General features: G+C 45.6%; 1 protein-coding gene across 1 annotated transcript in view; it reads right to left on the bottom strand.

The window, feature by feature from the left end:
- LOC121854222 (cadherin-related tumor suppressor-like) overlaps nucleotides 1–17629 on the bottom strand; it is a 69088-nt gene extending 51459 nt beyond the window's left edge. Inside the window, 5 exon segments of the mRNA XM_042348729.1 lie at nucleotides 5316–5341; nucleotides 5344–5452; nucleotides 9289–9373; nucleotides 16465–16772; nucleotides 17606–17629. Of these exon segments, the coding sequence (XP_042204663.1) occupies nucleotides 5316–5341; nucleotides 5344–5452; nucleotides 9289–9373; nucleotides 16465–16772; nucleotides 17606–17629 (552 nt within the window).
- Nucleotides 17630–25794: the final 8165 nt, after the last annotated feature.

Here is a 25794-nt window from a genome sequence, read left to right as displayed (position 1 = left end):
GGACTACACTCTGCTGGTCAGATTCATCAATGACCCCCCAAAAACTGGTAATCTTTAAGTAGGTCCTCAGGTTGTGAGCTGTGAGTAACGAGGGAATGTGAGTGTGTGAGGCGAGAGTGTGGCGTCCCTCGTGAGTGCGTGGTAACTCTGCCCCTCATCTCCACTAACTTGTTGCGTCATCGTCGACACCCAGGGCGGATCCCGCTACTCATCGCTGCACCGTAACAACACTTAATTACAGGGGGCGGAAGGGTTGATGTCCCGTGTGTTTCCTGGTGGGGTTACTATGGGTCTGGCAGCCCTGGTGGCACCTACCAGAAACAGTATAAACAAAGGCTACTCCAGACCTATTTCGTGAGGGTCGCCGCTACCCATGTTGATGGAGTGACGGGCTACTGGGCACCCACGGCCCTCTCTTGGCCACCCAAGATCCGTTGGGGCCCTCTGTTGACCACCCAGGGTCTATTAGGCCCTCTGTTGGCCTGAGAGGGTTTTCTGGGGCCCACTGTTGGCCATCCAGGGTCTGCTGAGCCGCTCATCTGGCCACCCAGGGCCTGTTGGGGCCCTCTGGTGATACACCAGACCCTCACCAAAGCCGTAACGTACTGCTGGGTCCTCTGCTGGGTAGCCAGCCTTGGCCAGGGCCCCACACAACCACTCTTGGGGCGCCAGGATCCGTCACGCTGGCCCTCACCTGGACACAAAGGCCCTTATTAGTGGCCTTCATGTGGACCTCAATAGCCTCTTCTGGGACCTACTAGACAGCCGAGGTTCTAGTGGAGCCTCTGTTAACACATAGCATACCTCTTGCTTCACTACTACACCTACCTCACCACCACCACCTCACCACCACCACCACCACTACCACCACCTACCTCCACACTACACCATCACCACTACACCATCAACAGATCTCACTCCACAATCTAACAACAGTTACGAACCATTTCCAAGATGCCGTAACAACACCACCACACCGTCCCAATAACAAACAGAAACCGTCCCGATAACCCCTCGAGACGGTCCCAATAACACGTGACCACCGTCCCCTTTATCGAACATAACCCCAAGAATATTTTTAGAAGCCGATACACAGATGCCAGCGAGCAACCCCTAATAATGGATAGGGACCGTCCCCTTAATACGTAGGGACGGTCTCAATAGTGGGGTAGTGGACGGTCACAGTACGGTCAATGAGTGAGTAATTACTAGAGAACGCGACGCGGGGGTGAGTGATGCTGGCTAATTTGGTTTGGTTGGGTTGGAGTTTTGGTTAGGGTAGGTTAGGTTAGGTTAGGTAGGTGGAATTAGGTTAGGTTAGGTTAGGTTAGGGTAGGGTGAGGCTAGGTTTAGGTGAGCTAGATTAGGTTAGGGTTGAGCTAGATTGGGTTAGGGGTAGGCTAGATTAGGTTAGGTTAGGTTAGGTTAGGTTAGGGTAGGCTAGATTAGGTTAGGGTAGGCTAGATTAGGTTAGGGTAGGCTAGATTAGGTTAGGTTAGGTTAGGTTAGGGTAGGGGTAAGCTGGGTTAGGGTAGGCTAGATTAGGTTAGGGTAGGCTAGATTAGGTTAGGGTAGGCTAGATTAGGTTAGGTTAGGCTAGATTAGGTTTGGTTAGGGATGAGTTAGGGTAGGGTAGGCTAGATTGGGTTAGGGTAGGCTAGATGGGTTAGGGTAGGCTAGATTAGGTTGGATTGGGTTAGGTTGGGTTAGGGTAGGCTAGATTGGGTTGGGGTAGGCTAGATTGGGTTAGGAGTAGGCTAGATTAGGTTGGGTTAGGCTAGATTAGGTTTGGTTAGGGTAGGTTAGGGTAAGGCTAGATTAGGTTAGGTTAGGTTGGGTTGGGTTAGGGTAGGCTGGGTTGGGTAGGCTAGATTAGGTTGGGTAGGCTAGATTAGGTTAGGGTGAGGCTAGATTAGGTTAGGTTAGGCTAGATTAGGTTTGGTTAGGGTAGGTTAGGGTAGGGTAGGCTAGATTAGGTTAGGGTAGGCTAGATTAGGTTAGGGTAAGCTAGATTAGGTTAGGTTAGGTTAGGTTAGGTTAGGGTAGGCTAGATTAGGTTAGGGTAGAGGCTAGATTAGGTTAGGGTAGGCTAGATTGAGTTAGGTTAGGCTAGATTAGGTTTGGTTAGGTTAGGTTAGGGTAGGCTAGGTTAGGTTAGGCTAGATTAGGTTTGGTTAGGTTAGGTTAGGGTGAGTTAGGGTAGGTTTGGTTAGTTTTGGTTAGGGAAAGTCTTGGGATTTTTTCTTATGTGTATACACTGCGCAGATCCGACCACCACCAGCGCAGGTATTGTCCCGATAGATAGTTCAAGCGCAGCCCAAGGAGGAGGTGGAGGAGTATTAAGAGAACAACAACAACAAAGCCACCATCCCCTGCGCAGACCCGTCCAATGATGTCGGCGGCGCAGTTCACTCCAATGGTATGTGCGCAGCGTCAACCACCACCACCGCGGTCTTAGGTACCACTACGACCCTCCTTCTAGGTACGACTTGCCCTATTAAAGTGGAGGGAAGAGGGGAGGAGGGGGAGGGACGGGAGGGGGGAGGAGGGACGGGGAGGGGGGAAGGGGGAGTGGGGGAGGGTGAGGGGGAGGGTATTTGTCTGGTAGTTTCTGGTTAAAGCTGTCACACACACACACACACACACACACACACCTATTGATGATTTTTGAACAGCTGTGACGTCATTTACGTTCATCCGTTAAGATGGGCGGAGCTTATTGACGTCACTGGTGTCCTCTCGCGAGTGGGGCGGAGCTTAATGACGTCACACTATCAAAAGGAAGGCGGAACTTAATGACTATCATATGTTATCAAGAGGAGGGGAGGAGCTTAATGACGTCATCTATTTTATCAAGAGGAGGGGCGGAGCTTAATGATGTTACTCATTCAACTACAGGGCGGAGCTTAGTGACGTCACTCATGTCAGCCTGCCTAAGGAGGGCGGGGCCTAGCAGCGTCATTAGCGTTATCACTGGGCAGACAGTCATTACAGAGGGCGGAGCTTAACTGCGTCATTAGTTTTATCGGGCGGCTGTCAGTCAGGGCGGAGGGCGGAGCTTAAATAGTGTTATGATGGCAATAAGAGGCTCTCAGTCATGTGAGAGAGAGAGAGAGAGAGAGAGAGAGAGAGAGACTAACATATAAAGTCCTTTTATTATTATTAATCTCTCTCTCTCTCTCTCTCCCAGGTAAACTAACCACCTATGGACACTCTACAGGTAACTCTGGATTCGAACCCGTGTCAATTGTTCCCTTGTCGCCGCCATACCTTCTGCTACGACCGCGTTAGGTTAGGTCAGGTCAGGTCAGGTCAGGTCAGGTCACTGATGGGAGACTTCAATACACTGTTAAGAAGTGATCTCCTGTGTTAACGATGATCCTACTGTTACTATAATAATAATAACGTCAATACTACCACAACAACTACTTTTATTACCACCTACAATGAGAGAGGAAACATATACAAGAGACTAAACAAACAAACAAACAAAAGTAATAATGACAAGAATAAACAAAATTAAATTAACAACAAATAAAAATAAATAAAAGAATAAACAAAATTAATTAAATAAAAAGTAAAACAAAAATTAAAGATCAAATCAAATTAAATAAACAAATAAAAATAAAAACAAGAATAATCAACAACAACACCAATCAACAGCAAGATGAGGTCAAGCGAGGTCACGGTGCCACGAGACTCTCCGCTAGGTGGGCGGCCTCGCTCTTGACCGTGGTGGTGGGTGGGAGAATGAGTCGAGGTGGGATGAGGTGGTAGGTGTGAGTCGAGGTGGGATGAGGTGGTAGGTAAGGTGAGGTGAGTGGCCTAGCCTGTTGTGTGTGTGGGGGTGGGTGAGGGGGGAGTGGTGAGGAGGGGGTATGGTTAGTGGTGTGACAGGTGTGGAACAGGTAGAGCAGGTGTGGTAAGCGTTAAGCAGGTGTAGCACTGATGAGTAGTACACACACACACACACACAAGATCTTCCTCCCCACAACCCTCCTTACACATGATACCCCCAGCCCCTCACCCCCCCACCCCCCACCCCACACATCAACCTTCATGACACACTTCTACGACCGGAATAGATGAGCAATGCACGACAACCCTCCCCGACACACACACACACACACACACACACACACACACACACACACACACACCTCTACATAACACAAATCACTACAAAGAACAATAAACCACAAGAACAACTACAACTACTTAAACAACAACAACAAATAAATACACCATCAACAACTACACATCAGAATATCTTGACAAAAAAAAAAAAAGGTGACATGATTCGACCTAAAACACAGTAAGACACGGTACAGGGAGGCGGCGTGGTGGTGTTCCTAAGAAAATTACTGGCACCACCTCCAATCTTAACACACACACACACACACACACCTCTTAACTAGGACGGGGAGATGGCTGGTTTAAGAATGTGATTTTAGTCAGATTTTAACAGACAAACATTTACAGGAGGAAGTTTTAATTTTAGCAGTCCCCCTCCCCTCAACAAACACGAGGGTAACCACAAGTCGTTTTCTAATGGATAAATAACTCACAGAAAACAGTTATATTATTATTTTTTTTTCATTATTTTTTATTGCAAGATTTACACAGCATTTAAGATGAGGTGTTTGAACGTGTTATACAATGATACCTCCAGGAGATCGATATTTCACAAGAGGAAGATTTCAAGGATCATGAGTCAATTCTACCAGACATACTGTACACTTCAAGAGGGAGGGATATGTCTGTATTTCCAGTGAATGAAGACTAGAAAGCTATGTCTCCTCTTCTACTAGACATATACTCTAGGTTGGATACAATACCCGGATATCTCCTCCCAAAACGTCTCTCTAATGTCTCCTCCTCTTCCACTAGAGATACAGTGCAATGGCTGGTCTCCACTGTGCCTAGGACCGCAAACACCTTTTTATCTTTCTCTCTCTCTTCCAGGTGAAGTTAATCTCAGGTGTACAGGACTCTTCTACCTTTTCAGGAAGTATGTAAGAAACCTGTGTGGTCCTGGGGACCCCGTGTGCTGTGTGTGGGAGTGTGGGTGGGTGGGTGTGGGTGGAGGGGTGTGGGGGGTTAGTGGGTGGAGGGTGTGGTTAGGGAAGGTGGATGGGGTGGTGTGTGTTAGGTGTATTGAGGAAGTGGGTGGAGGTGGGGAAGAGGTGGGTGTGAGGGTGGGTAAGTGAATGGGCCATCCTTCTAATATCACCCAAAATATCTTTCCCTCTTAACTATCCCTTATCCCACAAATTCTGTCCCTAACACAGGTAACCCCCGCTCGCCTAGCTTACCTGCTCGTAATCCAGCCTTGAGGTTCGCCCGTCTGGGGGTTGAGGGAGAACACATCGTTCCCCCAGTCCGAGATGACGGTGTACGAGACCTGCCCGTTGGTGCCTTCGTCAGCGTCCCAAGCAGACACCTGGCCCACCTGCAGAAGGAGAGAGAACACACAGGTGAGGGATAATTAAGACAACAGGTGTGATGATTATGGTGATGGATGAATACAAATAATAAATTAAATAGTAATAATTAAGAGATGATTAATATTGGTACATATAGATAGATAGATAGATAGATAGATAGATAGATAGATAGATAGATAGATAGATAGATAGAATATACATCATAATGTACTGTGATCTATCAAGACGAGATATACAGTATAGAGTATACAGATATAAAAGATAATATATACAATGTACATTAATCCACATAGCTTGGTGGGCGTGAGGTGGTGGGCGTGAGGGTTGTTGGGCGTGGGGTTGGTGTAGTGTGGTAATTGCTTCACAGTCCCTGCTCACCTGCACACCTTGCCAGCCTCACTCTTCAAACAAACACGCCCACCGCCCACACGTCTGCTGTGATGTACCACTAACACACACGCCCACCGCCCACGTCTGCTGTGATGTACCACCACACCGCCCGCCGCCCACACGTCTGCTGTGATGTACCACTACACACACGCCCACCGCCCACGTCTGCTGTGATGTACCACCAAACACGCCGCCGCCCACACGTCTGCTGTGATGTACCACTAACACACACGGCCACCGTCACGCCACCGTCCGTCGCCCACGCCAGGCAGCACGGGTCAGGCCGTCGAGGCATCTAATTGGTCATAAACTTGGTTACGGAAGAAATGAATTCCTGGCCGGCACCGAGGCGGCCAGTTATGTGCCCGCCACGCCACGCCACGCCGGGCCCTCACGATGGCTCAGGGACCCACTAAAGGGCCACCAAAACACCCGTCTGGACCAATATCACCCTACTTCTGGTCTAGGTATGTAGGGCCATGGCCATCATGCCTCAAAATGGCCCTTACATTCCAGACGAGATGTAGGGCCACCATAGGTCTAAACATCCTATAATGGCCCTTAAGACCCCAGCCAACAGGACCACCAAACACCATTACCTGGCCTTGACCACACACACACACACACACACACACACACACACACCATCGTCACGTTATCATACAGTACACGTCGTTACCATTGACCCTACATTATAATAGCCAGTAATTGTGCTTTTTCAATTAGCGTCAACGACCCTCAGTGGTGTGATTCGCTTTACCTGTCTCACACCTGTATGGTAAAGGTGTAGTAATAAGATGATTAATTAATGAGGTGATGCTTGTTAGCGATGATATTTGGTTAGTTCTGTGTGTGTGTGTGTACCTGTGTGTGTACCTGTGTGTATACCTGTGTGTGTACCAATAAGAAACATAAAGGGTTGAACATTAGCGTGAAGGTTCAATAATTAGTCTAGTGGTCATCAATCACCCCTCGGCTAGGACCTGTACTGTACCTCAGAGTCAAAGCTTCCCACACATCCTGATGGTACGGTACACTGATTCGTTCGTTCCTTATACTGCGGTACTAACCACTCAATATATCTGTATGTACCCTTTGTTGTTGTTCGTTCATAACTCAGACACCACCTCTCTCTCTCTCTCTCTCTCTCTCATACACACACCTGCAGTACAGAAATACACCTACACATCCCTCCCAACACATCTCCCCTGCAACACATTTCAAAAAGCTTGCATGGAGAAAATTTAAATGCATCCCCTCAGAGAAATTAATTCCTAGACGGTCGAGTTATATCACAGAAATTATCGCCAGTCGGGAAAAGGTTCAGGAAATGTATAAATGTGGCTGGAAATAGATTAGAGATGGAAATAGAATAATGATGTTGGAAATAGATTGCAGAAATGGAAAAGAATCAATGTTGCATAAGATATAAAGCAAGAGAATCAATATTGCATAAGATATGAAGCAAAAGAATCAATATTGCATAAAATTACCAAGATATAAAAGAGAACAGGAGGTCAACAGTGCAATTGATACAGTGACAACAAACGTAAGCGAAAAAAATAAGGAAATATTGCAACAGAAAACATGCAAGCAAGAGTTAATATATCCGGGTGTTGCAACAGATGACAAGCAATGCAAAACAAAAACACTGACCAATATTGCAATAAGATGGTGAACAGGAACGAGAAAGAATGCCAATGTTGCAGTTATATATATCAAGAATAAAACTATGTTGCATATTCCAGCCATGCAACAAGTACCCATTATATTGCAACATTATATAAAGTGAAAAGTTGCATAATGTTGCCCCAAAATAATTATACACTTGTTGCAATATGTGAAGCAGAATGACACAGTGGTTGGTATATGGTGATTATAGCAGGAGCAGGAACACTAAATTACAGACATGAGGAAATTAAGTAAAATGTGAAGAATTATAGAATAAGTCTGGGAATATAATTGTGATATATAACAATCAGAAGAAAAATTATATCAGAGTAATTATTGACAATGTAATTTTACTATAATTTACAGGATGAAATTATATTAACATATGTAGAATTATAATGAGTTATACAAATGGTGGATATGAAGGAAAAATTATTGTAGTGTATAATAATAAAGTGATTATAGGTATGTGTGTGTGTGTGTGTGTGTGTGTGTGTGTGTGTGTGTGTGGTGTGTGTGTGTGTGTGTGTGTGTGTGTGTGTGTGTGTATGTGTGTTAGTGGTAATAGTAGTGGTAGTGATGGTGGTTAGGTTAGGTTAGGCACCGATACGTCTTGGATGTGTTTCCTGCCCGAGTAAAGAACCTCTCTCTCTCTCTCTCAACAAGTCTTACTCAGCCAGGTGTGACACATACACACATGTGCAAGACGTTAATGAATGTAGGACACCGTGTGGACAACAGGTGAGGCCTCTGGACACCTGCCAACACACACACCTGTAATGCCTCTTCCTGTACAGTCAATCACCAAGACAGTTTTCCTGGACCATCACTCCAAAGGTTTGAGGTGAGGAGGAGGAGGAGGAGGAGGAGGAGGAGGGGAGGAGGAGGAGGAGGAGGAGGAGGAAGAGGGAGAGACGATAACCCATCACCGTGTGCCAGCGGCTGAGACAGGGACTAATGACAAACACGAGTTCTCTGACACAAACATCTGCTCTTTCTTACCCACTAAAGTATCCACACGACTGATCCACATCTCGCCGGGGCTCTGGGGGCGGGGGAGGGGGGACACACACACACACACACACACATACCACACACACACACACACACACACTGCCACACACACACACACACACACACACACACACACACACACACACACACACTGCCACACACAGACACACACACACACACACACACACACACACACACACACACACACACACACACACATACACACACACACACACACACACACACACATATGCTACACACACACACACGTTACCACCTCCTCCTCCTCCCTCCGTCCTACTTCATGTGTTATGAGAGAGAGAGAGAGAGAGAGAGAGAGAGAGAGAGAGAGAGAGAGAGAGAGAGAGGAGAGAGAGACATCACTTACGAGGATCACAAACACAACCAACTTATGTAAATTTATCACCAACTTCAACAATGTGGTAGTAATGGTGACCGTCGCTAAGGCTGAACCACACATAAAACACTAATGACCTGACCTTACACCGAGCATAATAATAGTAAACATTTATGCAATCATCAGACCTCATCAGAGTTTGAAATTCCTGTAAATAAAATAATATAGAGTTGGGGAGACGTTTAGAAGGGGTTGAGGTCGACCTGATGGGAGAGACAGGAGGCGCTGAGAGAGAGAGAGAGAGAGAGAGAGAGAGGAGAGAGAGGTAAGACTATAGTTAGGTTCACTACAGGTAAAGGTAACTAAAAATAAACCTCCTGCAGAAGGGGCTGAAGGTGGTGATCTTACCTGGGAACCTCTGTCAGCGTCCTCCGGGATGTCGAAGGAGTAAGCTGGCTCGTGGAACACCGGAGGATTGTCGTTGGTATCCGTCCAGAAGGAATACATAACATTAATTCAAATCACCTTTAGTAAATGATTCAACCAACAGATTAACCAAACCCTAACACTTTAACCCAGGAAGATAATTAATCACCACACCCCCATGGTTCAAATCCCCACCAACCAATAGAGTCTCATTACCACTCACCCCCCCCATTGATATACAGTACAGTACTTAGTTTAGTTAAAAATATACAACAAAAATATATAATACAATAATTTTTTTTAAATTTAGGTAGCATAGAGAGGGTAATCCTTATTGTACAGGTGAGTCATATTGTACAGGTGAGTCTTATTGTACAGGTGAGTCTTATTGTACAGGTGAGTCTTATTGTACAGGTGAGTCTTATTGTACAGGTGAGTCTTATTGTACAGGTGAGTCTTATTGTACAGGTGGAGTCTTATTGTACAGGTGAACCTTATTGTACAGGTGAGTCTTATTGTACAGGTGAGTCTTATTGAGGTGAACCTATTGTACAGGTGAGTCTTATTGTACAGGTGAGTCTTATTGTACAGGTGAGTCTTATTGTACAGGTGAGTCTTATTGTACAGGTAAGTCTTATTGTACAGGTAAGTCTTATTGTACAGGTGAGTCTTATTGTACAGGTGAGTCTTATTGTACAGGTAAGTCTTATTGCAGGTAAGTCTTATTGTACAGGTGAGTCTTATTGTACAGGTGAGTCTTATTGTACAGGTGAGTCTTATTGTACAGGTGAACCTTATTGTACAGGTGGGTCTTATTGTACAGGTGAGTCTTATTGCAAGGTGAGTCTTATTGCACAGGTTAGGTTAGGTTGCACAGGTGAGTCTTATTGCGCAGGTAAATCTTATTGCGAGGGTGAGTCTTGTTGCACAGGTAAGTCTGATTGTACAGGTCGACTCCCAACACAGTAAGAACCCGCCTCCACCCAGGACCTCCACCCACCGCCTCCACCCTGGACTTCACCTTCAAAAAAAACCTAACCTAACCTCGACGACTGAACAAACACCTTGGCATTATTAACATCAACTCCCAGTGACCAATCATAGAACACCTTAATTGGTTACCTGGGACTGTGGACAACTCGAGGCACCGGCCGATCATAAATTGTTTTGGGCAATTTTTATCTATCGTGGCAACCAACCCGCAAGGATTTCATTTAACATGGCAACAAATTCTACAAGGACTAGTGGTATTTTAGCTATCATGGCAACATTATTTTTCATAAAGGTTTCACTATTTACCTGCAATGGCAACTCTCAAGGACCTGTTATTTACCTAAAATGGCAACCAACTCTTCAGGTAATTCTCACCCAATCAGAAATAGTCTCACTGTTTATCTCTCTATGGCAACTTGTAGCGACCAATCATCAGCGTGGCAGAGTGGCAACGAGTAGGAAGGACGACTTGAGCAAGGAAGACAGAGTGGCAACGAGTAGGAAGGACGACTTGAGCAAGGAAGACAGAGTGGCAACGAGTAGGAAGGACGACTTGAGCAAGGAAGAGAGAGGGCAACGGTAGGTAAGGACGACTTGAGCAAGGAAGAGAGAGTGGCAACGAGTAGGAAGGACGACTTGAGCAAGGAAGACAGAGTGGCAACGAGTAGGTAGAACGACTTGAGCAAGGAAGACAGAGTGGCAACAGTAGGTAAGGACGACTGAGCAAGGAAGAAGAGTGGCAACGAGAGGAAGGACGACTTGAGCAAGGAAGACAGAGTGGGCAACGAGTAGGTAAGGACGACTTGAGCAAGGAAGACAGAGGGCAACGAGTAGGAAGGACGACTTGAGCAAGGAAGACAGAGGGCAACGAGTAGGAAGGACGACTTGAGCAAGGAAGAGAGAGTGGCAACGAGTAGGAAGGACGACTTGAGCAAGGAAGAGAGGTGGCACAGAGGAAGGACGACTGGAAGAGAGAGGGCAACAGTAGAAGGACGACTTGAGCAAGGAAGAGAGAGGCAACGAGTAGGAAGGACGACTTGAGCAAGGAAGAGAGAGTGGCAACGAGTAGAAGGACGACTTGAGCAAGGAGGAGAGGCAAGAGTGGAAGGACGACTTGAGCAAGGAGAGAGGGAACGAGTAGGAAGGACGACTGGCAAGGAAGACAGAGTAGCAACGAGTGGAAGGACGACTTGAGCAAGGAAGAGAGAGTGGCAACGAGTAGGAAGGACGACTTGAGCAAGGAAGACAGAGTGGCAACGAGTAGGTAAGGACGACTTGAGCAAGGAAGAGAGGGGCAACGAGTAGGAAGGACGACTTGAGCAAGGGAAGACAGAGTGGCAACGAGTAGGAAGGACGACTTGAGCAAGGAAGAGAGAGGGCAACGAGTAGGAAGGACGACTTGAGCAAGGAAGAGAGAGTGGCAACGAGTAGGGAAGGACGACTTGAGCAAGGAAGACAGAGTAGCAACGAGTAGGAAGGACGACTTGAGCAAGGAAGAGAGAGTGGCAACGAGTAGGAAGGACGACTTGAGCAAGGAAGACAGAGTGGCAACGAGTAGAAGGACGACTTGAGCAAGGAAGAGAGAGGGCAACGAGAAGGACGACTTGAGCAAGGAAGACAGAGTGGCAACGAGTAGGAAGGACGACTGAGCAAGGAAGAGAGAGTGGCAACGAGTAGGGAAGGACGACTTGAGCAAGGAAGAGAGAGTGGCAATGAGTAGGTAAGAATATATAATAATTATGTCAACATCAGTAAACAAACAGAAGTTAATATGGCAACAGAGGGTGGAGGGGGTGACGGGAGGCATAATGAGGGGGGGGGAGAGGGGAGAAGGTGGATAAAAGGAGAGACAGAGAGAGACAGATAGACGAAAGGTGACTGACAATAACTCACACAATAATAAAGACACAATCAACAGAAGGCACAAATGACCACGAAGCAACAACAGCAACAGTAACAACAGAGGGAACAGTAACAACAGGAACGGCGCCACATGTCCTCACAACCTGGGGAGGGGGAGGGGAGGGGGGAGGAGCAGTAAGAAGGGGTATTCCCGAGACGTACCATTAACCAGGATGATGAACAAGTAACTAAATGTTGGTTGGCTCACATCTAATACCGATAACCAAAGAGGATAACGCCCCAGTCTGAAAATGGATATGCTGGCTGGTGGAGTGGAGGGGGGGGTGGATGAGGGGGGGGACATAATTGGGGAGGTGGATGAGGGAGGGAATTGGTTGGTGTGGGGGGTATCTGTCATTGTGGGGGAGGAAGGAGGGAGGGAGAAGGAGGGAGAGGGAGGGAGAGAGAGAGGAGGGAAGGAGGGAGGGAGGAGGAGGAGGAAGGAGGGATGAGTGAGGGGAGAAGGGAAGGAGGGAGAGAGAGGGAAGGAGGAGGGAAGGAGGGAGGGAGTGAGGGAAGGAGTGAGGAGGGGGAGAGAGGGAAGGAGGGAGGAGTGAGGAAGGAGGGAGAGAGAAGGAGGGAAGGAGGAGGGAAGGAGGAGGGGGAGGGAGGGAGGTAAATATGGTAATCACCAATTAACCTGTCAAATACCCAATACAGTTTCCCATCAGCACCAACAACAACAACAGTATATATATATATTTCCTCACACTAACAATCCCCTGTCTGTCTGTCTGTCTGTCTGTCAAAAGGTAAAGGTGTATGGTAATTGCCCCCACCTGCATAGCGTCGACCTAACCACTCGATAAATTAACCTGTCAGGTATACCAATGCAACTCTCTCTCTCTCAATGATATATGCGCTCGGGTCATTACAGAATAACACCTGTACTGTAACATGATAACCACTCAATTACATATGCTAATCACCCACAGGTAGATAATGTTCCTGATAATAATCTTGATGACAGGTAATTGTATCGGTAGTGATTTATTTCGACCAACAGATGAATAATGACCGTTCCTCCCTCCTCTTCCCCACCCTCCCTCTCTCTCCCCCTCCCTCTCTCCCCCTCATCGGTAAATGAATCAGGTGTTCACAGGTGTACCGTACCATCATTCTAGCTCCATCTATATACCTCAATAAGTGTAGTAGTAGTAGTAGTAGTAGTAGTAGTAGTAGTAGTAGTAGTAGTAGTAGTAGTAGTAGTAGTAGTAGTAGTAGTAGTAGTAGTAGTAGTAGTAGTAGTAGTAGTAGTAGATACGACACACTAGCCATCGCCAGACATTTACCTCACTAAATGAAAACAAAAATCCCCAATTACTTGACAGCCTTATGAAGCCCTCCCACGTCCCTCCCTCACGCGCCCCCCCACGTCCCGCCCTCACGCCCCCCCACGCCCCTCCTCGCCCCCACCCCACGGTCATCAACCATCATTTCAACTCATCAATTTACATCAATACACCCTGAACAACTCCATCATCAACGACGGAGTAGGTCAAAGCCATCCAACCATCCATCCCCATCCACCATCCATTCCCATCCATCATCCATCCCCATCCATCATCCATTCCCATCCATCATCCATTCCCATCCACCATCCATTCCATCCAACCATCCATCCCCATCCACCATCCATTCCCATCCACCATCCATCCCCATCCACCATCCATTCCATCCATCATCCATTCCCATCCATCATCCATCCCATCCATCATCCATTCCCATCCACCATCCATTCCCATCCATCATCCATTCCCATCCAACCATCCATCCCCATCCACCATCCATTCCCATCCATCATCCATTCCCATCCATCATCCATTCCCATCCATCATCCATTCCCATCCATCATCCATTCCCATCCATCATCCATTCTCCATCATCCATTCCTATCAGACTAAACGAAACAAAAGTCTAATTGTAGGTTGTGTCGTATAATGATCATTCATCTGCATGGTACTTTAACTGCTTAAGGGGGGTGAGGGGGCTGAGGGGGGGGGCGGTGAGGGGGGTCGAGGGGGGGCGGTGAGGGGTGAGGAGGAGGGGGAGGGAAGGAGAGGTAACTCTGTCCACACCTTTCATAATTTTCTGACTTTGAGGTGTGTGTGTGTGGTGTGTGTGTGTGTGTGAAGGTAGAGTACAGTACACCTAATCCACACCTGTCCTCTCTCTCTCCTCTCTCTCTCTCTCTCTCCATCGATCACTGTCAGCATCTGGGACATATCGGGAAGCTGTGAGTTGGTCCTATTGATGAATCTACAATGTCCTCACTCACTCATCACTCACTCACCACCACTACCCTCCCTTCACCCCACGCCCCTTCCACCCTCACCTCACCCCCACCTATATGTGAGGGCCTCCACTTATCCTCCCATCTGCCTCCATTTATCTTCTTGTCAACAAAAGTCTTAATGACCAAACTATCTCTTGTATATGGTGAACTGATCCCTGCCGCCCCTCCCCACCACCCCCGCCACCCATCTTCACGCACTACTAGCCTAGACAACCCCTTCTCTCCCTAGCCTGCTGCCCTCCCCACCCCCAATCCTAGCCGCCCCTTCCACCTCTCAGCCACCCCCTCCCCTCCCCCCCATCCTCCTCTCCTTCATCCCAGGCCTAACATCCTATCCTAACTAGCCATCCTATTTTAACTAGCCATCCTATTCTACCTAACCGTCCTATCCTTACTAGCCATCCTATCATAACTGGCACCTCCGTCCAAGCAACATCCTAGCCGGGGGATATGTATGTATGTATGTATGTATGTATGTATGTATGTATGTATGTATGTATGTATGTATGTATGTATGTATGTATGTATGTATGTAAAATTACAATTCTTCAGGTGTGTTTCAAGTCTTAATTACAGGTGTAGAGGTAATAACAGGTATGCGGTTAATTACGATTGGATGATACAATAACAACTGTGTCTATATAATTACAGGTGTATGGCGGGGTAATTAAACAGGTGGTTATATAATTACAGGTGAACGGAGGTTAATTACATGTGTGGGTAAATAATTAACAAGTGTATGAATAAGTACCAGGTGATTATATATTAACAGATGTATATAGAGAATTAATTACAGTTAAGGTTAATTACTAGTCTAGATAATTAATTACAGGTGAGGTTAATTACTAGTGTAGCTTACATAGGACAGGTGTTATGGGTGGCTTAATTAAGTAGGAATTAAATAGCAATCACAGGTTAATTATTGATTGTGTTTATGATTATATTTAAGTGGACAAATTACAGGTGTGTAGTTAATTATTAGTTTTTTAGTTAATTACAGGTGTGTGGTTAATTGCGTGTATAGTATAGTTAATTACTGGTACTTAGCTAATCCAAGGTGTGTAGTTAATTACATGTGTGTGGTTAATTACAGGTGTGTGGTTAATTACAGGTATGTGTGGCTAATCACAGGTGTGGTTAATTATAGGTGTGTGTGTGTGGTTAATTACAGGTGTGTGTGTGTGGTTAATTACAGGTGTGAGTAGCAAATTACAGGTGTGGTTAATTACAGGTGTGAGTAGCTAATCACAGGTGTGAGTAGTTAAATGCAGGTGTGTATGGTTAATTACAGGTGTGTATGGTTAATTACACGAGTAAGTAGTGAAATACAGGTGTCCATCTAATTAAACACATCTGTGATAGGAGAGCCAAGACGTTGTCACTAAGGGTACGCCAGGCGCTGTTGATCGCTGGCCCTGGCGTTGAGGTACCATAAGGCTTATCACGGCCCACCATTACGATAGGTTAGAGAGAGAGAGAGAGAGAGAGAGAGAGAGAGAGAGAGAGAGAGAGAGAGGCACCAATTATGGCGCCTCTATAATTTATTGTCTAAATAAAATCCTACCGTAAATGCCTACACAACACTGTACCTGTATACCTGTACTTGTATACCTGTAAGCCTCATAATCAATTCACATTTACCTGAAGTTTGTGGCTACACCTTGACTCTGTATAAATAACTAACTTTAACCAACACCCAAAAACTAAACCTTCATACTTGTGGATAAAGTTTGTATAAAAGCGGTAAGTGATCTGGCTGTGGGGGAGGGGAGGGGAGGGGAGAGGGAGGAATGGGGGAGAGGGGGAGGTTATGGGGGAGGGGGAGTTTAAAAGGCCGCGACCACATACATATAAAGACATAGTGATTACTGATGGAGGGTGTGTGTGGCTCACCTCGCTCTACCTGGTGTGTGTGAGAGAGAGAGAGAGAGAGAGAGAGAGAGAGAGAGAGACACGCCCAAAGACTCACCTCAATATACAAGGTAGTATCAGTATGCTGCTCCCCATCGTCAGCTCTCACTGTCAGCTGGTATTCACTCTTCGTCTCTCTGTCTAACGTGTCCTGTAGGCTGAGGTGACCAGAGGCAGCATCCAGGGTGAATTTATTGTCATCCCCGTCCACCAGGGAGTAGGTCAGGGTGCCTATAGTGTCTGGATCCGAGGCACGAAGGACGGCTATCTGTCGGCCAGCTAGCATGTCCTCCGAGACCGTGAACCGAGGAGACTCGCCGAAGGAGGGAGGGGAATCATTCTTGTCCTGCACTGACACGCGAACCTGTAGGGGTGGACGAAGGTGGTGTGAGATAACGAGGATTAACATGGGAATAACATGAATAACGGAAATAACATAAAATAACGTAAAATAACAGAAAATAACAGAAAATAACGTAAAATAACGTAAAATAACAAAGAGAGGTATTCATCTAGGTCAAGAAAATACAAACATACAGAACTATACATAACATTCACAAACATTGTGGATTATTTATTGAGTTTACGGCAATAAAAGTGAACATCGTAAAATGTCAACACTACAGGCACGCCCTCACCAGGCACGCCCTCACCAGGCACGCCCTCACTAGGCACGCCCTCACCAGGCACCCCTCACCAGGCACGCCCTCACCACCTCTCTTTCTGTCTGTCTGTCTGTCTATAGTTCACCAACACAGGACCAGCAAATTCACGTCTCAATAAAACTTGTTAGATCAGATCTGGAACTTCGATTTTAACAGAGGAGTCGAGAGTCAAGGAGAGCACCCCCTTCGAGGACGACCTTCCTACCTCCTCCTCAAAGACTCTTGACCTTACACACACACACACATAGGTATCTAATCAACGCAGGTTACAGGTAAAGTGGAGGGGAGTGAGCTGACAGGTGTGTTCAGGTGTGACAAGTGTAATTAAGAAGGTTTATGAGATAGATAGGTAGATAGATTAGATAGATAGATAGATAGATAGATAGACAAAGAGAAGAGGAGAGAGAGAGAGAGAGAGAGAGAGAGAGAGAGAGAGAGAGAGAGAGAGAGAGAGAGAGACAAATGATGACCTATAAACCCCAATTGTTGAGTTACCTGCCGACAGAGACTCTACCAGTCCAGGTGTAATTACCTTCATTGAGCCAGGTGACGACATTGTTCACCTGAGAGACAATTTCCCGGTAATGAGTTGGAGGAACTTTTATAGCAACTTATTAAATTAGCTTCTTCTAAGTGCCCCTCATCTCATCCCCCCCTCTCTCTCTCTCTTGCCATCACACATTCTCCCCTTCCCTTAAACGTCTCCTTCCTCCCTCCCTCTCTCTACCCTTCCCTCATACCCCCCTCACCCCCCTGCAGACAATAACATCACCTGGAGGTAAGTCAGTGAGGTGGAGACTTTACACCTCACCTCCTCTGTCTGTATTGAGGTCCTGTACCAAAGGAAACCCGCTAGTCATGAGGTGGGCGGCTGTGGGTGGTGGCGGTGGGCGGGTGGAAGGAGAAGAGAAGGAGGAGGAGGAGGAGGAAGAGAAAGACAGCAACCATCACCACACGCACACACACACGCACGCACACCACACACACACACACACACACACACGCACGCACACACACACACACACACACCTCCATCATACTCCTGGTAGACTGATAGCATCCATTACCCCCCACTATATACGGCTCACATTATGTATGCACCTCTCAGCCACCCCCCGTGTCCACCAATGATGAGGATACGTCTGTCGCTCGACGGACGGACGCACAGACGGACGGACCCACGGTACAGATGGATAGATAAATCAATGATGGACACAATTTAGAGCCTGTGGTGTGTGTGTGTGTGTGTGTGTGTGTGTGTGTGTGTGTGTGTGTGTGTGTGTGTGTGTGTGTGTGTGTGTGTGTGTGTGTGTGTGTGTGTGTGTGTGTGTGTGCGTGTGTGTGTGTGTGGTGCATGTGTGTGTGTGTGTGTGGGCGTGCGTGTGTGTGTGTGTGTGTGTGTGTGTGTGTGTGTGTGTGTGTTAATAAACTCCCTATTTTCCCTCACCTTCCCTTTCTCTCCTCACCCCTTCTTCTCACTTTCCCTCACTGTCACCTAGGTCTTGTCACCCACCCCTAACCTAACCAGTCCATTAGTCCTCTCTATCTATCTCACTTGGATGTTCACCTGTCATGAGGGTCCAGGTGAGGGAGGAGGAGGGGAGAAGAGAGGAGGAAGAGGAGGAGGAAGAACGAGAAGGAAGGGGAACAAGAGAAAGAAGAAAAGAAAGCAGAGGAAGAGGAAGAAGGAAGAGGAACAAGAAAGAGGAACAAAGAAGAGGAAGAAGGAAGAAGGAAGAGGGAAGAGGAAGAAGGAAGGAGGAAGAGAAAGAGGTACACAAAAGATAGAGGATAATGGGACGGGAGACTTCTGGGAAAAGTCCGTTAAGGGGTTCATGGAATGTGTGGGACAGATGGTGGGTGAATGGGAGAGGGAGAGGAGAGGGAGAGAGGAGAGAGAGAGAGAGAGAGAGAGAGAGAGAGAGAGAGAGAGAGAGAGAGACTGGGGGCGGAACTGTAGTCTTGAACAGCGAACAATTGAGAGTAAATGAATAGAAAAGTGACGGGAAGTTGTGATAAAAGAGGGAGAGAGAGAATATAAGAGAATGAAACAAAAGAGAAGGAAATAAAAGAGAATGACAGAGAGAGAAAGGGAAGATGAAGAAGGGTGACGAGGCAAGATAGACAGAGGGAAGTAAAGGTGGTGGGCGGGGCAGTAAGCGGGCGGGGCAGTAAGAGTGGCGGGGCAATAAGGGGGGCAGGGTGGGGGCAAGGCAGGGCAGTAAGCGACGGGGCAATAAAAGGGCGGGGCAGTAAGCGGGGAGGGGCAGTAAGAGGGCGGGGCAAGGCAGGGCAGTAAGAGGGCGGGGCAGTAAGAGGCAGGAAGTAAGGGTGGCAGGGCGGTGAAAGGCAGGGCAGTAAGAGGGCGGGGCAATAAAAGGGCGGGGCAGTAAGCGGGACGGGGCAGGCGGGGTGGGTCAGTAAGCGCCAGGGCGGGGCAGTAAGAAGGGCAGGGGAAATAAGGGGCGGGGCAGTAAGTGTGACGGGGTGGGACAGTAAGTGAGAGGCGTGGCGGGCGAGGCGGGCGCAAGGACGGGGCGGCGGAGGCGGACGGGCGGCGTGAGGCGGACGGGGCGGGCAGGCGGGTCACCATCATCCATCACACAAGACACTGAGTTCATTACGAGTGTCTTAATGGCTGCCAACCCTAGTCCCACCCGGCCTAGCCCCCGACCAGCCCCTAGCCCCGACCTCCTCTTCATTCAATATCTCTTCCTCTTCCTCCTCCTCCCCCCCTTGGTACTCTCGTTGGTATGGTATCACCCGGTGGTAATACAAGTCTAGTGTGGTACCTAAATAAGGGTACCATTAGCTAGATGTGGCACTCAAGCTAGCTGTGGTACTCAAATGGAGGTGCCACTGATCTGATGTACAAATGAAATACGAGGTACCATTAGCCTCTACGGTACTTACTGAGGTACCATTAGCCTATGTGGTACTGACGGTACGGTACCCAAGCACACGTACAAACAATAGGCCACTTATGACAGACCATGACACGAGGCCCTTTGGTATGACACGAGGTCCTTGGTATGACACGAGGTCCTTGGTATGACACGAGTCCTTTGGTATGACACGAGGTCCTTTGGTAATGAACGAGGTCCTTTGGTATGACACGAGGTCCCTTGGTATGACACGAGGTCCCTTTGGTATGACACGAGTCCCTGGTATGACACGAGGTCCTTTGGTATACACGAGGTCCTTTGGTATGACACGAGGTCCCTTTGGTATGACACGAGGTCCTTTGGTATGACACGAGGTCCTTTGGTATGACACGAGGTCCTTTGTATGACACGAGGTCCTTTGGTATGACACGAGGTCCTTGGTATGACACGAGATCCCTTGGTATGACACGAGGTCCCTTTGGTATGACACGAGGTCCTTGGTATGACACGAGTCCTTGGTATGACACGAGGTCCTTGGTATGACACGAGGTCCTTTGGTATGACACGAGGTCCTGGTATGACACGAGGTCCTTGTATGACTACGAGGTCCCTTTGGTATGACACGAGGTCCCTTTGGTATGACACGAGGTCCTTTGGGTATGACACGAGGTCCTTTGGTATGACACGAGGTCCTTTGGTATGACACGCCTTTGGTATGACACGAGGTCCTTGGTATGACACGAGGTCCTTGTATGACACGAGATCCTTGGTATGACACGAGATCCTTGGTATGACACGAGGTCCCTTGGTATGACACGAGATCCTTTGGTATGACACGAGGTCCTTGTATGACACGAGATCCTTTGGTATAACGAGGTCCTTGGTATGACACGAGGTCTTTTGGTATGACACGAGGTTCCTTTTGGTATGACACGAGGTCCTTTTGGTATGACACGAGGTCCTTTTGGTATGACACGAGGTCCTTTGGTATGACACGAGGTCCCTTTGGTATGACACGAGGTCCTTTTGGTATGACACGAGGCCCTTTGGTATGACACGAGGTCCCTTGGTATGACACGAGGTCCTTGTATGCATATGAGGTCCTTGGTATGACACGAGGTCCTTTGTATGACACGAAGTCTTTGGTATGACACGAGGTCCTTTGGTATGACACGAGGTCCTTTGGTGTGACACGAGGTCCCTTTGGTATGACACGAGGTCCCTTTTGGTATGACACGAGGTCCCTTTTGGTATGACACGAGATCCCTTGGTATGACACGAGGTCCTTTTGGTATGACACGAGCCTTTGGTATGACACGAGGTCCTTTGGTATGACACGAGGTCCTTGTATGACACGAGGTCCTTTGGCATGACACGAGATCATTTGGTATGACACGAGGTCCCTTTGGTATGACACGAGGTCCCTTTGGTATGACACGAGATCCTTTTGGTATGGCACTGTCTACCCTGGCAGATGACACCTCACAATGGCATAGAAAATACTTGGTTATGAGAGAGAGAGAGAGAGAGAGAGAGAGAGAGAGGAATACTCGACATACCAGGTGAGGTGCCAGAGGAGTGATGATTCACCGCCCAGGTAACACATAATTCATTACCTTTAACAGGATTTAATATTGGTTCATCCTGTGTGTGTGTGTGTGTGTGTGTGTGTGTGTGTGTGTGTGTGTGTTTTATCCCTTCATGAACGGGTTTATAAACGTACAAAAAAATGAACTGATAAATAATAATAATAATAATAATAATAATAATAATAATAAAATAACAATAATAATAACAACAATAATAACAACAATAAGTATAAACAATAACAACAACAATAATAACAACAGCAGCAATAAACAAAATATACTACAACAACAACATTCCCACACAACTCAAACAAACAAACACACAATCAATAAACAAGTAAATTCTAAGGTAGTTTAACATGGCGTTTCACCTGCCAATTATCTCACCTGTGCTCACCTGTCCTGCATCTGACTCACGTACACACACTACGTACGTCCATGTGTAACTGTGTATACGTGTGTATGTTAGTAAATCTGTATGTGTATATGTTGGTGAATGTGTATATGTATGTGTGTATGTTGATAAATGTGTATGTGTGAATGTTGATATATGTGTATGTGTGTATGAATATGTGAATGAGTGAATGTTGGTGAATGTGTACATGTGTGTGTGTATCTTCCGCTTATCTGTATACATACTTCTTGCCTGATGAAGGCTGATAACAAAAGGAATAAATTACACACACACACACGAGAGAGAGAGAGAGAGAGAGAGAGAGAGAGAGGCAGGTCGGGCACTTGAGGTATGTGGCAACAATTATCCAGCAGGTGGCGCCTCGCTGCGGCCACCTGAGTAACTACCCCGTCTCTCTCTCTCTCTCTCTCTCTCTCTCTCCTTTATCTCTGTCTCTCTCAGTCTCATTCTCTATCCCTCTCTCTTTGTCTCCTCTCTATCCCCCTTCCTTCTCTCGCTGTTACTCTTCTCTGTATTCCTCTCTTTCTTCTCTCCCTCTCCCACACATACCTTCACCTTTCTTCTCCACCTTCATAATTACCACTGTACTTGTATATCTGTCTATCCTCCTGTATCAGTCTACCTGTCTAACCATACACCTGTCTGTTTCTGTCTTCATCTACCTGTCCTTCCCTCCTCTCTCGCCACATCAAGAGGTTACCTGCATGTTACCTGTACTAGGCACGACACCAACCTGAGGAAGAGAGAGAAACAAGGTCATTAGACACGTGACCTTAACAATGGTGTAGTAGTTATGATATTTAATGATGTGGTGGTGTGATTCAGGTGATGTTCGGAATAATAATAATAATAATAATAATAATAATAATAATAATAATAATAATAATAATAATAATAATAATAATAATAATAATAATAATAATAATAATAATAATAATAATAATAATAGTAATAATAATAATAATAATAATAATAATCCCACTACTACTACTACTACTACTACTACTACTACTAATAATAATAATAATAATAATAATAATAATAATACTAATAATAGTAATAATAATATAATAATAATAATCCTACTACTACTACTACTACTACTACTACTACTACTACTACTACTAATAATAATAATAATAATAATAATAATAATAATAATAATAATAATAATAATAATAATAATAATAATAATAATAATAATAATAATCCTACTACTACTACTACTACTAATAATAATAATAATAATAATAATCCCACTACTACCACTACTACTACTACTACTACTACTACTAATAATAATAATAATAATAATAATAATAAAATTCTATCGACAGTATAATGATTTTTCTTTTATTTCTCGAACTTCCAATAATCTTTAAAATGGTTCAAATAATTTATAAAAACCTATTATATTTATTTCTTCTGTTTAGAGGCACAAAATATACTCCATTACCTTTGAGAATCCACCATTAAATCGTATCTTAAGTGATTTTGTTTTTAATTTATCTCTAATTACGAGAATAATTTACCTTTGGAGAGTCTGTGTTTATATTGGAGCTTCAGTCAGCCAATCAGGTAACACACACAGTACGTTCGTCAGTCAAGGAGGCAGATTCACCCGTATGAATCCTCTATCAATCCGGATTCAGGGTACGAACGAATCCCACGTCACAACAACAACACTGGGGCATAATTTGTTTGCTGGTTTAATATGCTATCGTCCCTCCCCCCCCCCCTCTTCATCACCCCACCCCCTCCACAACCCCCCCCTCCTCATCCCCCCACCCCCTCCACAACCCCCCTCCCCACCCCCAGATATCTTTTCGCAGCGTCGTGTATAGGAGTGATAAGTTAAGTCAGTTATGGACGATAATGGCCATGATAAATACTGTTCCTTTAGCATCTGATCCCACCCACTCTCTCTCTCACATGTTTGTAAAAAGCAATAGAGTCATGTAGAGGTTTGATGTGTTTGTCAGTTATTACCAATACCGTGAAACAATTGTACCTCTGTAGTTAGGTACCATTGTAGTTAGGTACCACTGTAGTTGTAGACAGAACGAGACAGTAACTATATAGACAGACGGTGACGGTAAGGTCATGGAGGGAAGGGTGGGGGGGGGGTTAGTGTTGGGGCAGGTGTTACAAGATAATTAACAGGTGTGTACGACAGGTGTGTAGACCTCTCCTACGACGCGGTGAATGAGTATTTGTGTTCGGTAGTGGTTCAGGGATATGCGAGGGGTCTATCCCAGTCTATCCTATCCTCCTACCCTATCCTCCTACCCTATTCCTACCACCTTATCCTCTGACACCCTATCCTCCCCCCCTACCCCCTAGTGTATGATAGGGCGCCAAGATAAGAGTACTACAACAACAACACCAGTTTACCGTCAATATACAACTGGTTCAACATATAGACAGATTTTTTGAAAGATTGACAGACAAACAGATCATATATCAACCTGTCTGTGAGAGGTGACGACAGCCCACGAGAGAGAGAGAGAGAGAGAGAGAGAGAGAGAGATATAACAACAATTAACAAAATAAAGAATGAGGGAGAAGGAAAAATAGCAGAATAAAACTAGGAATAACGAAAATAAAAATAAATAATAAAATACAGAATACCTCCAGCAAAGATCAGAATTAAGTACAGATTGAGCCATAAATTACAGGTACAGTGATACTTAGGTAATTACAGTTATACTCATGTAATTACAGTGATAATCAGGTAATTACAGTGATAATCAGGTAATTAAAGTGATACTCAAGTGATTTCAGTGATACTCAGGTGATTTCAGTGATACTCAGGTAATTACAGTGATACTCAGGTAATTACAGTGATACTCAGGTAATTACAGTGATACTCAGGTAATTACAGTGATACTCAGGTAATTACAGTGATACTCAGGTAATTACAGTGATACTCAGGTGATGACGGTAATTGTATCCTAAAAAAAATGCTTTAAATATATTCAGAAAATACATAACACAAATACAGGTACAGTAAGTTAATTTCCATCCGTTACAGGTACAGATTTGGGTATACAGTGTGGGTACAGAAATCTCCACTAGTCTGATTACAGGTACAGAAATCTCCACTGGGTCAGATTACAGGTACAGATTTCGGTACTGGTCAGATTTACATACAAGTCCAGCAAGATTAATGAGTCTCCTTTGAGTACCATTCGACGGGTTATATCGTCGTACTCAAGGGGTTAAGCGAACGTACTCAACGAGCTAACATATCGTAATCAAGGGGTTAAGTCCTCGTGTTCAACGGGTTAAAGCATCGTACTCAAGGGGGTTAACGTATTGTACTCAAGGGGTTAACATATTGTACTCAAGGGGTTAACGTATTGTACTCAAGGGGTTAAGATACAACTACTATTTCTTTTAGGCAATGAAAGAAGAAAGAAATAAAGAAAAAGAAAGAAATAAAGAAACAATCAGATCACCTAATTAACCTCATGAATATTAACAGGTATATAATTAGTAGTTACCTGTAGCCGCCAATATCATAAACATCTGTTATATCGAACACCTGACGCATGGCCCGGATTACCTCATTAACACACCTGTCCGTATCATTAACCAGGTGTCATATGCAGGTAGTAATATATGAACGCTTTTAACTTCATCTATAACCTGTATTTTAGTGTATTATTTTTATGTATTTATACCTATTGAGTATATGTATAGTTGTATATATATGTATTTTAGTATATTTTATGTGTATAAACCTGTGTTGTATAGTTCTCTATGGTATATCTAACCTAACCTAACCTAACCTAACGTGACCTAACCTAAATAAAGTAACTATCTCTCA

This window comes from Homarus americanus, unplaced genomic scaffold, assembly GCF_018991925.1.
Source record: "Homarus americanus isolate GMGI-L3 unplaced genomic scaffold, GMGI_Hamer_2.0 scaffold13284, whole genome shotgun sequence".
NCBI classification, from domain to species: Eukaryota; Metazoa; Arthropoda; class Malacostraca; order Decapoda; family Nephropidae; genus Homarus; species Homarus americanus.
Note: the sequence above shows the minus strand (reverse complement) of the source record. Positions and strands in the feature narration are given on the sequence as shown.